Source organism: Anopheles darlingi, chromosome 3 (genome assembly GCF_943734745.1).
Source record: "Anopheles darlingi chromosome 3, idAnoDarlMG_H_01, whole genome shotgun sequence".
Lineage (NCBI taxonomy): Eukaryota > Metazoa > Arthropoda > Insecta > Diptera > Culicidae > Anopheles > Anopheles darlingi.
The window spans coordinates 23,641,151-23,656,466 of NC_064875.1; the positions used below are offsets into that span (position 1 = coordinate 23,641,151).

Consider the following 15,316-nt stretch of genomic DNA (forward strand, 5'->3'; position numbering starts at 1 on the left):
TAAACACATCGGTGGCGCGATGCTCAGCTGCTCACCGTGCACAGAGGTCTGTTGGGATGTGCGGTAGTCTGGAGATGGATTATTGTTTTTGTTGACACGAGTTACGGAGGATCCTGAATCGATTGAGTTATGCTCGCATCGCAACAAATGATTGTTTATGCTGCTGTCTGTTTGCTTCAAGTGGAGACAACGCCAGAACAACTTGATTATTCTGCATATTCGACTCACAGTAGGCTTTATTGTAATATTAACGACTTCTTTGACTTCTATTACTACTACTAAATGTCATCTCAGTACCCAGGGATTGCGATTAAAGTCAATTGCAATGGTTTTAGTGAAAATTCGTTTTCTATTGAGATAAGTTCTCGTTTCTTACGTCTTCCGGATGAATCAAGCTGTTCAGATAAAGATGAAAAATAGAAAGCACGAAGGTGTTGGAAGAATCTATTTCACGAAGAACAGTCGAAGTTATTCCCGGCACTTATCAACCCTTCCGCGAGACACTTAGAAGCTCTCTCACCAAACACACCACTCCCGAGCGCGTAGTGCCTTCGTGGTGCCGCACCTCCCCTTTCCCGTGGAGCCGAACGAACTGCAAAAACGCATTTCTCACCAGCCAAGAGCCGATCGGTGGGGGGGATTTGAGCCGAGCAGCCGGAGTGAGTAGACACCAGAAACCGGCCCCACTTACTAACCTGCCACCTTGAGAGGAGCGCGCGCTCGTTCGCGAGAAGCAACTCGATGAGAGCGAACTCACCACGAACCACCGCGTGGTGGAGTGCTGTTGCCGCCGTTTGTTGTGATCTCGATCGATGTTGGGCTGCTGGCCGCGAGAGATCAACCCAAACCGTGGACCGCAGCGGATCGGCAGGCGCGCGACAACACGCTGTGTTCCGTTCCGGGCGGCTGTCTCTTGTGTCGTGTCTTGTCTCTGTCTCTGTCTCTGTCTTGTGTACCAGCAGAAAAAAACAGAAGAAGTAGGAAGCAAAGTCAGGACAGCAGAGCGCGCCCTCAGTACGTTCGCAAAGTTAGTGCGTTTAGTTGACAACACAGTTTAGTTTCCTTGTTCGATTCCCACGTGTGTGCTTCTGGTTGAATTTGTCCATCTGTTTATCTGAAGGTGTGTGTGTGTGTCGTGCCGTTACATGAGCACCGCGTAGTGCCCTGATAAAACCTCCGCGGGTCTCGATTGTGATGTGACCACCGGTATGCACAAAAACGAATGCGACACTGCGTGCGCGTCGTCGTCGTCGTCGCCGTCGCTACCGTCTTCCCGTCAGTGCTGCGCGTCATTATCATCGCGAGGGGTCGTCCCGGACGGCCGTTGTTTCATGGCGCCTCCTGCACGCAGGTCTCCGGGCACACTCTTATCGATTGTGGCTTAGCGAACCACGGACGAAGTGTTTTGTAATAATTGGTGCGATTGGAAAGGTGTGTGCGCGCGCGTGTTGTTGGCGTCGTCGTGGTCATCGTCATGCCCTGGGTCGAAAGCCCAGGGCGAGTTCCCAGAAGCAGCAGCAGCAGCATCATCGGCAATATGTGTCACACGCAGCTTCGAGTGGAGGAACAGTGAAGTTCTTGAAGTGAAGTTCTTCCGGGGAGAGATCATTTCTTGAGAGTGGATCTAATTATAGTTCGCGGACGCACGCCGCTGGTTTCCTTCTGCGCAAGAATTGCTCCGATTGTCCGGGGGGAGTGCAAAACGCCGCCAAGCTTCATCCGGTTGTCCGGTGTGGCACCGGACGCGACTTCACCTCTCTCGATCTCGATTGCAGCGAGAGTGAAGAGAGCTCAATGACCCGTTCTCGTCGAGACGATCAATAACCGGCGGCGGTTTGCTGAATGACCGATACAGAATGATGATCATTACGCGCCCGGTGGATGGGAGGGGATGGAGGGGATCATTTGCGTGTTGAAACGAACCGCGTGGACCTCAAGAAGGACGCGCTGTGTGGTCGCGTGCCGTCTGTAACGACGGATCGTTCGACCATTTATCTCGCTGCCCGTTGTGGATTGTGGCAAAAGCGAAAGTGTGATCGTCTGGGATGTAGGAATTTGCGCAACCGCATTGCTCGGCGGCCGTTGTTCGGTTCAGATTCGCGGCGCATGATGTTGGGTTTTCGGGGGGAAAAGGTTGACAGCACGATCCGCAGAGAACGCTTCTCACAGCAAGAGTCCCGGGAATGGGAATGTAGAGGAGGAGGTGGCTGCTATACCTGTTACTTGTAACACCTTTGACGGTTACGATCAGCTCGCTGCCGTCGTCGTCGTCGTCGTGGTCGTTGTCGTGCACCAAAAAGTGTGACTTGCGTCAATTAATTTTGATTTATTACGTATGCCAGCATAAGAAAGGAAGGTGCACTATGCTCTCTGTCGGTCGGTCGGTCGGTGGTAGCAAACTCCAGCACTCCACCTGGAGTGACACTCCGGCCCGGGACCAGCCATCACATACCACAGGCAGGCCGTGTGTTGCAGTTGCCAAAATGGTGCACCAAAATTCGTGACTCTTTTGACATTTATCGCGAGCGTTTGCGAGCGAGAGTTCTCGCCTCGTCAATTTCACGCAAATCAATTTACAGCTAAAACGTGCAGCGAGGGCCCAGGGACTCCAGGGACTCCAGCGACTCATCACCAAGCCACCCAGACTGTTTGTGTGTATGTGTGTCAGAGAGGAGGGGGTCTTGCATCAGCGAGGTTCGCGTGTCCGTTGGAAATGACGATTTCGCATTTCGCGAATCGAAGTCTTTGCGGTCTCGCCTCTCCTTTATTCTGGGATCGGCCAGACATCATTTCAAAATGTGGTCACACACACACACACACAAACCCGTCTTTTCGCGTCTCGCGCAGTCGATCATGATCATGGGATCAGGCGTGCCAAGCGAGGATCATGATGGGAGGTTGGTAGTGAGGTCTTAGTGCATTAGAGACATTTCCTCATTTTCTTCATGTTTCGCCCCCGAAACCGAACAAACCGAATGCTTTGTTCTGGTAATAGAAAGAAGAGGGAAGGAAGGGGGAAGAAGTGCCCGAAAAGGAGGGGAGGGCCTCAAGATATGGACGAAACCCACTCTGCGTGGCGAGGTCGCAGTCTCAAAGTGTTTATAAATCGCTTCCAAACCACTTTGCTCCATCTGTCAAATCGTAACTTTTCGGCAGACCGAGGGGGGGGGGGGGTGTCTGGCCGTCTTCTGGAGGGTGTGTGTGTGCCCTTCCACTTCCTCTTCCCCATCGCCCTTTGACGGTGGTTGCGGAATGGTTGCAGATTTATGCAACTCAATTTCATTCCTGCTGACAAAGCGTCGCGATCGTCGCCGTCGCCTGTGTGTGTTTATGTTGTGGCGTGTCCGAATGCCGCTTAGATTAGCGTGTGGCCACACTTTTGTGATGTTGCGTCGACGCAGAGGATGACGCATGTTGTTTGCGCTTTGATGTGGAGGTCAAGCCGTAGCATCGCGTTCGCTAAACTTCCTGCTTACAAGTGCCCCGTTCTTCCCGTTTGACCCAACTGGTCATTCCATCGGCGACCACCATTATGATGAGGCATTTGACGGTGGAGTGCGAAATGCTCTTCTTCAGCTTCGGCCATTGTTCCTGGTGCCATTTTTATGATCCTTCTGAACCCCCCGGAGGATCGCGATCATTAAACGGAACGCGATGCGCGATGATCGTTTCTCCAAGTTTTTATTTTATTGTTGCTGCTGGAACGCTGAACGCGGTTTGCGGAACTCTAACTGCTGTTCGTTCCTTCTTGTACCAACCGGGTACCAGCTTGCAGGGAATGCAGCTGAAAGAATGACGATGGTGATGGCTTAGTGCTGCATGAAAAGCTACAATACGACGACAACGACGACCATAAGCAACGAGCCCGCGGTCTGGGGTCCTCCAAAGATGGCATTCTCTCTCTCTCTCGCTCTTTGCTCCACCCCAAAAGGTGCGGATCGGCCTCGATGGTCTCCTCGCGCGGGTGGTGCTGGTGTGGGTTTTAAAGGAATGCCGGTAATGAAAATTTACGGCAACGATAAAACACTCCCGACAAAAGAGGCCGGGGCGAAAATAGTGCATCCCAACGCAACTTCCCCCGCCTCACCAGAGGTCCAAGATTTACAAATTTACTTTCGCCCGGCACTGTTGTCTGTATGCAGATGGTCGCGTGTGTCACGTCTGATGTTGTCTTTTGATGGCGGAGTTGATGACGAGCCGACGACGACGACGACGGTATTGCCTCTTCTTTTATCGTGATTACTGGGGAGGTGGAAGAGAAGATCTGTCGTGGTGCTGAGGGTGACGCGTGCTCGAACACGCGTGTCATGCCCAAAAAGGCCGCCTCCGAGAAAGTGACGTGCGAGCGCGGTGCGGATCGCCTTCGATCGCGGATCAACAACCAACCGGGTCTTCAACCCGCGAGGAGTCGAGCTGCCAAAAACCTTCCAGTCCGGAGTGTGGGTTGGTCGAAACCGACTGATCGGCCGAACGATCAACCAGCGACGTGCCCAAATGTGTCAAATGTGACAACTCGCCCGGGCGAAGGCCAACGAGAAACACAACCGCGGGACCTCTTGCTGAAGCTATTATCAATTTTGCGTCAGATGCCGCAAAGACTCGGTGTCCGTCCGTCCGGTGATTGTGGCCAACTGTCAGGGATCATGTTTGCCCGGGGACCACACAAACTCCTCTCGCACATGCCTCGCTGGCCGGGTGGCTGACACATTTTGGGGCCGCTACTGCCCTTTAACCCCGGTCCGGCGGCTGTCGCCGGGTCCAAAAGTCAGCGGGGAGCTAATGAAGCTTCAATCGGCTGATCGCCTGATCGCCTGATCATCGGGATCGGATCGCGTTGTTGTCCGACGAAGAACCGCGCGCAAATTAACTGTTGCGCCTGTTATAAATCCCAACGCTCGGTGAGGCACGTGTATTGTCAACCACGAAAGCGGCACTATACAAGCCCCATCGTTGAATGCTAATCAGCGCCAGGGATTGTTAGGAATGTCAGCGATTGCAAGAAGCAGCAGTACCGCTTCTAAAGCAGCGCCGTATTTCTGGAGGTCGCAGGCCACAGGTTATCTATTCCGAAATTCCGGCGCAGATTACAAATCCCTTCAGGGGCTGGCTGACCGTTCGGTGACATACGATCCGGCACAGCACCAGCTGTCCAGGATTTTGATTACTTCATTCATCGAACGATGTGTCCGGAGCGAAGTGTCGTAACCCAGGAAGACGGGAGCGAGATACCTCATGCGATTGTGTTGAGCAGGCCGGCCATTTTGTAGCGGCGCGTAATCCGTAATGGATCGCTAATCGCGTGACTTTTTTTTTTCTTCACTTCACTTTCCACTCACCTCGCTTTACTCCGGCAAGAGGCACATCGTAAATAAGGATATAGCGCATAGCGTGTTGATTGCGACGACGATCGCTTTGCGGGTTCTTGTCTTGCGAAGGTGGTGGCGAGCCTCGAGTATCGATGTCTGACGGAGGAAGAGAAGTTGTCGTCGTTGTCGTCGTCGTTGTCGTAGTCATCGGCGTCGGCGTCGTAAATTGGCACAAGGTCGAGTTTGGTTGGGGTTGGCACTGTTTGTACACCGAGAGACCTTTTGCGAGGTGCCTGCGCCTCAAAACTTTGAGCGGAATAAATAGTCATGGTTTTTGGTGGATTGTTTTGCGGAATGTGAATTCCGATGCGATGGCGCATCTTTTGCGCATCGATGGGATGGCGCGCACACACGCTTTAGATTTGTGTTGTGTTCGGGCGAGGTACATTGTGAGGAATTCTCTTAACGTGTCTAATTAAGAGGCTGAGGTTTGTTGGGTTGTCGCCACAATCGCAGCAGAACACATCCCTTCCCGAGATCGCATTCTTGGGTACAAGCCCCCAAGCGCGTGATAAGAGTAGGTCACGGAACTTCGCAAGATGATGGAGGAAACAGACAGAGAGTTTGGAAGAGAGTGAAGGAGGGGTTCCTTCCTGATTGCTGTTGCTATAACCCGTTGTTGGTGACGGTTTGACTGATAAGCGGATCGATCGCATTGAAGCTTTGTCCGAAGGTATAGCAATTCCAGGAGGGTATTATTGGCTCTGGGGGAAAGGAATAGAACCGCTGATAATCTATTGGAGACAAAGAACTCAGCCGGGGGTACGCACAACAGGAACGTGTATTGGCGAAAGTAATCGAAGTGATTCCATTACACCACTAGCTGGGCTTATCACTTCTAAACAGCAAACAAAACAGCTAGCCGGGCTGGGGGAACCTTGAGATCTGACTCTATATAGCATTATTGCCTGGAAGATCCACCCGGAGCGTTTCATTGGCAACGATCACTGACACGATCCTCATCCTGCTGCTCCGATCGATCCCGATGACTCATCAAGTGTCTCCGTGGGAAGAAGCAAACATTCGAATGAGAAACCTGTTTTCGAAGCCGTTTGCACGACGCTTGACGTAAGACGCTTTGCGATCGGTTCGTCTTCTTCTTTTCCTTTGCTGTCTGAGCTAAAGGTGCCTCAACTGATCTTTTCGCGTTGTGGCTTGAAGCTCGAAAGCTAAAGATTTCCGAAAGCTGGCAAATACTGACACACCTCTAGTGGGTGCGTGCGTGCGTGGTCGCTAAATAGATCAATCATAATTATGGAACTCCACTATTCTCCGCTCGCTTTCCGACCGACCTCTCTGTCGACACCGTCCACCTTTAACGTCCAATGCCGTCAGAGGGCGCTGCGTGGGTTTGGCCCACGCCGGTCAATCGTCCGTTTGTTTCGCTAACGATCATCAGGGCCATCGGATCAGGGTGTCCGCCGTGCGAATTGGTGTTCGGTCACGCCCGGGGCCACCGGACCTGATGTAGGGATTAAGTTTTAAACAGGCAAAGACACATGTTTCTCAAATCCACGCCTGACATTCCTGGCTCGAGGCGATAACGCCGTCATGTCGCGTTTGTGTTGCGTGGTGTTTGGACAATTGGGCATGGACCATGAAACCCCATTCGCCATTCACGTGTGTGTGTGTTGATTCAGATTGTATAGAAATGTAATCACTGGCCCGGGCTGGCTGGCTTGGTTTGACTGTGGCTCATCATTCAAGTTACGATCGCTTACACGCTACACCTCGCAGCGACCTTCTTTAACGATCGCGAGCGTTAAGTTAGATCTAATTTAAGAGCGATCCCTCTACTACTACTACGAGTGAGAGAGTATGTTTACATTCGTAGCATGTTCCACCTGTTCCTGGCGCTGGATTCTGGTCCCGAGATTGGTGCCGTCGTGGAGATCGGTTCGAGTTCGAAGACCTCAGAAGAAATGGCCCGAGGATCCGAGGAGGAGCAAAAGTGCGGTGCGAAGATACTGATGATGGATCCCTCGCTTGGGCCGGGGGGAGAGACTTCGGATTCATCGCGCATTCGTAAATGTGCAAATCCCCATCCCTTGAAGCCATTGCGCGGAATGTGCCAGCTCACTCTGTGCCCGCGGCGCTGGCTGGCTGGCTTCTCGTTAGAAGCCGCTGCGTATGCCATCGCCGAAGTGAGCGAAGATGAAAGCAAATGTTTACTTAACGTGCGCAAGGCGCGCTCACCGTCCACGAACGGAATGGCAAATATGTAACATTCCAGGGAGGGGGCTTCACGCGGAGCTGTTTGACTCTGTTGACTGGCCGCGCCGCGTCCTACACTTTAATCCCGGAGGTATTAGACGGTCGCGTAGCTGGCAGCTGCATGCATGCATGCAGCACACAATGCCTTTCTGGTGGTGGCCACGTTATGAAACGAATTAATCACTAATTGGTCTCCGTGTGTCTGTGTCCAGTAGTCCAAGTCCACTCCCTGCTTTTTTTTTTAGGGCTTCAAAGGGCCAGTTCGCTCCAGTTTTTCACGTCGTTTCGTCGAGCGACCGGTGGCATAAGGTACCGAGAGAGTACAATCCTGCGCGCCCATTCAATAGCTATACCACTGCCGACGGGGGGGGGACTGAAACGCTCTCGTCGCCGCACCATTAGTCATGGGTTGGTGGCTGCGCGCGCGACCGCCATAGCAACATAACCTAGAACCTAGAATTTGTCGATTCTATTGTGTCCACGGTAGAGAGCGCGCTACGGACTGGTGGACGGATTCGATACATCATCAAATTGTCATCCATCCCACACACGCACACACAGTTTTCATATGGTAGGGGCCTGCTACCCACCAGCGCATGCTACCATAATCGGTTTGCAGCCATTCTGTGCCCCTCGTCCGCACCCATGCCCCAACATCATTATCCGACGCCGTGACACAGAGCCAGCCTCCACCTCCCCCGGGGCGACACTGTTGTTGGTTGGATTGCTGTTGTTGATCAACGTACTGCATCAGCAGCAGCAGCAGCAGCAGCACACCTTGAACAGCAGACATCATCATCATGATCGTCATCCTGTTCGATCGTGTTGCTGCTCGTTGTTTGCAAGGTTTCCAGTGGGTTTCGTGCGATCGACGACGACCGTGCGCGCTTGTGTAGGAGTAGCAGTCTAGCGAGGTCTCTAGATTCTACTGGAACGGAGGGAGAGTGTTTGGTGTTTTGGAAAGATTTAGAAACCTGTCCCCTCTCGCTTCCTTGATTTGGGTCCGGAACTCGTTTGTAGGTAGTTAAGACTGATGAGCAATTGGCGTTTGGCGTTGAGGGTTGCTGCTGCTTCTGCTGCTGCTGGATTTGACGATCCCACAACACACACACGACACGACAAGACGCTACCTCTCGATCCTCCCCTTAATTCTATTCCTGTCTTGTCCCGTGGCCATGCAGTGTGATCGCATCGCTTGATGTTCCGTTCGAAGCCTCGTCAGGTCAGTGTCAGGAGAACATTAATCATTTCGCATACAGTCGCGGGCGCGTCCGGCGGCTCCGGTAAAGCAGTGAGTTTTGTGCGTTTTGCCTTAGTGAGAACTGAGTGCTAAGCAGCAGCAGCAGCAGTAGCAGCAATAGCAGACTCGTCAACGACTCCGGTGACGACGATGTGTAGTGTCATCACGGTAGTGACCCCGCCATGAGTAGAAACATCATCGACACGAGCGGGATAGTGTTTAGCAATCGAATGGCGGAACTACATCAAGGCCCGGCACAGGCCCCGCCCCGGTTACTGCGGCCATCGCAGTCGTCGAAAGTGTATCCGATAGTGTCGTCTTCGTCGTCGTCACCGGTGGTGACCGAGACAAAGTTGCTACCGGATGACGTACGGTGTCTGCATGCGGACGTCGAGGGTGTGGTGGTGATGCGGAACCGGGTGATTGATTTGGATAAGAATCGCATCAAGTGCCGCAACCGGAACCGAATCTGGCCACGGCCATCGAGTTTTCTGAGCTTCTTCAAGCAATCGTTGAGTGGTTCATCGAGTTCCTCGACGAGCGGTGGTGGTGGTAGTAGTAGTATCCTTACCAACGGTAGTGATAATGAGCTTCAACGGCCATCAACTCCTCGCAATGGTGATGCCTCGAAGGTGTCGAAAGTGTCTTCGAAAGGTTCTGTTCCTCCTCCTCCTACTCCTGCAAAGCCACGTGGTGGTGAGCAGCAGCAGAAGTGTCGTGGTGCCGGACCGAAGCTCCTCGATCTCGACATGATCCGCAAGCTGGAGGAGGAGATCTACAAGCGAGGCCGTGAGCAGCAACCGGATCATGCGGAAGCGAAAGATTTCCACGAGTTCTATTTTAACAACAACAACCACGGTGGGAATAGCAACAACAATCGGAGAAAAACGTTCACCAGCACCGATACGACCGCGTTCAATGGTGACAGTCACCGGGCGGTACTGCTGGTCGACTCGGAAGCCCTGGAACCGCTGCTTATGCAGCGACCACTCACCACCGAGGAGGAACAGCAGCAACAGCAGCAGCAGCACCACGAGGAGCAAAGAGAACAGCAGAACGTCCCCCATTTGGTGGATGGCGGCCACGCCGGTGGCAAGAAGTCAATCATCATCGTCGACAACTCCGAGTACTATCCCGTGCTGATGCGCTACGACATCAACGCGGAACAGATCGACCGGCATCAGCAGCAGCAGCAACAGTTCCGCCGACGGCGAAGCGAAAAGCTTAAAATAGACACTGGCACTGCTGCTGGTGCCGCTGCTCCTCCGGCTGCATCGAAAGCATCACCACCGGGCGTCGTGACTGCCGCCGGTGACACACTGGTAGTGTCACCAACATCGTCACCGATCGTTTGGGAATTCCCGGGTTCACGAGCTGCCGAAAGTCGAACAGCGGCAGCAGCGGCCAGTCAACGGCCACCGGTGTTGGGTCTTCCCCTAGCATCATCTGTAAACGCAGCACCGGAGGAGGAAAATGGTGCCGATCGAGGTGCCAAGAAGCAGCCATCGTCGGGTAATCGCTCCACGAATTTGTTCCAACGGTTTCTGCAACAACGTCGCAGTCTTAATCTGTCGATGCGCCGGAAGCGGGTTGTCGGGCGACCGCCACAGCACGAATGTAGCCACTTCGCTCCCGGATATCCACATCCTGGGCTACTGGCCCCCGCGGTGTCGACGGATTATCCCTTTCGCAGACCAGCACCACTAGCACCAGCACCGGGAGATGGTGGCGGAGTTCTCCTGCGGCAGTGTACCGGTAGTACCGGGAGTCTCGGAAGTTCGCGGACATCCGCTAGCAATAAGGTGAAGTTTGAGTATCTCAAACGGATGGCACGGTATGATTGTGAGCCACGGAGCGGTAACCGTAGGATCAACTCAATCAATGGATCCTCAGGAGAACGTATTGGCGGACGAAAACGATGGATACGGCGTGCGGTGAGTGAACCGGACCTTGTGTCACGCCAGAACTGGAAGAGCGATAGCTTCGTGCAGCATTTGCAGCGTTACCGGAGGACACTGTACTGGAGTACCGGTGATCTGAGCAGTCTCGGCCGTATGGTGGCCAGTGGCAAGAACTTTGAAAACATCTTCGATAGTACGAGTGATAATTTGTCGGCAAGGCTTTCGGCGGTAGTAATGTCCGGTGGCAGTTCCGTCACTGGATCGTTATCATCTTCTTCGACTTCGACCACGACGGGATCGAGCTCGATGGCGAGCAGTAGTACATCGGGTAGCTATCAACAACGGTTATTGCAGCGCCGGATAGCGGCTGCGATGTTGAAGCACCATCAGTCGGTGGGCAATATTAAACCGCCGTTGGCTTCGTCGTCGTCGGCCACCGGCGGGAATATTCTGCGCAAGAAGTCTTCCTCGTTCCGCGGTGTGCTACGGCGATCCAACACCCCGGACGTGGTCAACACTTGGGTGTATCGCAAAAGGTAACTAAACTTATCCGTCCGTCCCCGGCTGATGATGGTCTCTTGATGGAGTTTCGGTGTTAACTGTCGCGCGCGCGTCGCGGCGCATGGCGTAACAAATGTGTTCGTTGGATGAGCTGACCTCCATTCTGACAGCTAAACGGGTGCCACACTGCCAGTGCTCCCGATCGGTTGGTCAAGGGGGGAATTAATTTTGGGGGATTTGTGGTTGCTGCTCCAATCGTTAAGGAGTTGAGCGGTTTATGTTACGAGCTTCTATGAGGCCGGTGTCGGGTGCTGGGTTGTTGTTGTTGTTGGCCGAGTAGCAGTTGGTAGAGATCAATTCTCGCTTCACTCTTACCCTGCTTCTTCCTGCTCTGCGCTCGCGTTCTACGCGTTGAGTGAATGGTCTTTGGGACGATGTGCAACGACGGCACGCAATCTATGAGGATGTTCGTCACTCTCACTAGTCGTCGTCGACGCCGTCGACGTAAAGACCGAACGATTATGTCACGGCGGTGGTCGCGTTCTAGTTCTGATGAGAAGGAGGTGAGTATATAGATATCGCGTGTAGGTTCGCGTGAATGTGGGTCGTGGTGTTGAGGGAAAATCCGGGACACCACACCGGCCCTTAAGGTAACCCGGGGGAGGGAGTTTGCCTTTTCCGAATTGACATCCTTGGACAACAGTGTATGAAGTTGTTGAATTCATCACGCCCCAGACGCCCCTTTAGCTCTGCAGTTTGGGCGTAAGGTTGCTCCAGTTACCAACTCCCCTGGCCGAGTTCCAACCATCTACCTACTCTGTCATACGCCAGCCAACCAGTGGGTAGTGTTCGATTTGTGTGTGCGAACTGTTGCCGCTGCAACGTCTGAATTCGCCAACGACGACGGAGTGGCTGCCGGACTTGGGGCTCCTGAACGCGACACCGAACTCTCGAGGAGGCCCTTCCCACGGGTTTGTTTGGTCAATACGCAAATGTCAAGCAGAAGCAGAAGAAGCAGAAGATGTAGAGACGAGACGCGCGTGCAGAGCGCAACATATATTGCGCAGGGTCTCGGCTGCTACCTGAGAACCCAAGACTGGGACGACTAGACTCCGTAGGCGCCCCCTCCCGAGGTATAGCAAGCAGCGAGCGAGTGAGTGAGTGAGCGAGTGGTGGACCCGTTTGCCCCCACAAATCCGGTGCAACCCGGTCACGGTGGCGTACTTACTACCCCCTGGTCACGGGTGTTGTGTTGCGAAAATGGCAACGTAAGTATGCGCGTTGACTTATCAAGATGGTTCGCCGCCGGTTTGTGTGCAAGTGACCGGTGGCCAGGGTTCTCCTTCTCGTCCCCGAACGATTTCCGTTTCCAATTCGAAAGGAACCTTGGGCCCAAAAAGGTGGGTTCGTACGTCGGGCCAGCGGGAGATGCAGCACGATGCACCGATGCACTGCTCTGTACTGGACTCACTCGACTCGACTACTGGTATTCTCCTATTTCATCCTCACATTCCTGATGATGAACCTCAAGGCCTCTAGATCTAGAATTTCCCTTGATCCAGCAAACAAACGGAGATAATCTGACCATAACGCGCTATCTTTATCTTCATCGTCATCATCGTCATCGTCAACATCATTCGACACCTGTGCTTCGAAGTCATCGTCGTTGTTGCAACGGCCGCTGTGGTGACGGCTACGGGCAGTACTGGCACGAATACCGGTTGCAATATGACAAATTCGACATTCAAATCGCCTCTACAGGTTTTCTCTCCCCGAATTGCTCTTTGCCCCGAAAACCTCATATGAAACCTTCTTTTATCGGAGGCAATTAATCGGTGAAGCGAGCGAGCTTTCTGTTTCTGAGCGTGTGTGTCTGGCTCGTTGCACCACGCGTCGACCACGGGCGCAGTCGCGATCCGCGGATCCGCAGGTGGTCGCATCGAGCATTTTCGGTGCGCGCACAATAATAAACGTAAACGCGGCAATAGAAACATGAAACCACCGTTGCGAACGAGCGAGTGAGAGACATTTGTACATCTTGATCTTGGGGGGGTGGCGCTCGCACCACCTCCACCGCCCGCTTCGAGATGATGAAATGCATACTCTGCAGTGTGTCGATATGCCCTCGGGAGCCTCGGTAGTGCACCCGGGAATTTGTCCCGTGGTTTTCTCGCCCCTGCTGCCAAGTTTCCTGCCTCATGGTGGTGGTTGCACCGGGCCAGCCGGGGGAGGTGGTCGTTGATTTATATGCGACTGGAGAACCGTCGATTGCATCAGTTCGATTAATGAGTTTGGTCTATATGATGTCGAAATTTGGGCAATTCCAAAACTGGTTTTCATGGTTCTGAGTTCTGGTTTGAAATTGTATCTCCAGCCCATTCGTGCTCATAAAGTAGCTTTAGCATATGTAGGAGAAGAATGATAATTTATCGTCGAGCCACAGAGCGTTGCATCAGGAGTCTTCCGGCACTCGATCTTTTCCTTGTTATAAGATCAGATTGTTTGCTTATGAGGCTCTTGTTCCGGAAATATTCCATATGGTTACACGGCACGATACAAACGCCACATAGGTAGTCAATGTTCTGTTGGAATACGATTTCACTATCTTTATTATGTGCATCAAGCAATGTTTAAATGCTATCTAAAAGATGGATGTCATCATTTGCATAATCTTCACGTTAAAGTGGCAAACTGATCGATGAAACTGTGAGAATTGAAAAAGTATGCCGTTTTTTTTTTCAACGAATTTGCAGAGAAAGACAAGACTAGATAATGGACTGATTATTTATGTATTTGATTTCTTTTTTGTGTGTTTCGGAATGTATCAACCATTCGCGTATGAGAATGTATCGTTAGGTAAACGATGCAAATATGTTAATCGGGTTTTTTTTTGCATCCAACACTATTAACGAGATTTGATTCTTCGAGCAGAACGCGCCCCACCGGTTATCTAGCGAATTCCATTTAATGTCCTGTACGTTTCCTGTTCTACAAGTCGCCATGATGCCGCTTGATAGTTTTGGCTTCGGTTTCAAGAATATTCCTCTTTGATATATTGAGTTTCGAAAAGAATGCAAAAGTCCGTTTGAACCAAGCGGTTCTGCTGGATGGTTTTTTGTTCTCTTTTTTCGCAAAACATTCCACCATATGAAGTGATCAAAAGCGTTAGTGAGAATTTCAAAATGATTAAAATATAAATCTCCCAATAGATTAACTAATCTATAAATTCTTACTCCTATAGCAGACGAAATTGTTACTAACAATATTAAATCATCACTTCGAACAACATTATCATCTTCTTAATGTGCTGCTGGTTGTACAATAGTTCACCTGCAAATCGGAGCCCAACCAATCACCCCGAAAGCCATTCACCTATCCCGCCCACGGTCGTCGTCGTCCCCTATTGCGAGACGATTTTATCATTATCTCGCTGAAAACGTTAATTTATGAACTTATAGGAGGCTATTTAACGAACACTTTTCGCGTCTCGCGCTCGATCTGACCCGGTGGGCTCTCAATTAAATGCGCCCGACAGAAGTGTAGAAAAATGGCCCTCCCTGGAGAGAGAGAGGGGAGAGAGGAGCGGAGCTTGGTTGGTGGCGGCTAGTGGTTGGCGGATCGCATGAAATTGGATCTACACGCCAGGCTCGTGTGCGCGCGTTCGCTATTTTTTTTTTGCGCGCGATCGCGATTTCGCGTTCCGCGAGAGATCCGAAACGGCAATTAGTGTCCCAATCAACGGTACAGGTTTTATGGTGTGGCATAAAATTCCCTTTTCGGCGATCGCAGCCCCGCGGTGTGTGTGCGTGTGTGTGTGAGTTGGCGGATCGATCCGAGTCAATTCCTTCGATTGGTGGGTGTGCGGAGGATGTTTGTTACCCCCTCTCCCTTCCACTTGCTCTAGTGCTTAACGTGGTGCAACCTTGTAGCCATGACCTCTCTCTCTCTCTCTTCCTCTTGTTCCTTATCGCAAAAATAGACATTGGTTCGGGGCCACGGTGTAACGATGCACTGCGTCGACGACGACGTATTGGTTCACCTTCGGACGGAGGCGACCGATAAAGTGAGGTTAGAATGCGCATCCATGAACCTTG

General features: G+C 52.2%; 1 protein-coding gene across 7 annotated transcripts in view; it reads left to right on the plus strand.

The window, feature by feature from the left end:
* The first annotated feature begins 840 nt into the window (after positions 1–840).
* Positions 841–15,316, plus strand: part of LOC125956582 (uncharacterized) — a 27,753-nt gene continuing 13,277 nt past the window's right edge. Inside the window, exons 1-2 of one of the 7 annotated variants that reach the window (XM_049688611.1) lie at positions 841–1,120; positions 8,762–11,257. In XM_049688611.1, the coding sequence (XP_049544568.1) occupies positions 9,003–11,257 (2,255 nt within the window). In that variant the 5' untranslated portion in view covers positions 841–1,120; positions 8,762–9,002. The other 6 variants (XM_049688616.1, XM_049688617.1, XM_049688613.1 and 3 more) reach the window with 6 other exon arrangements.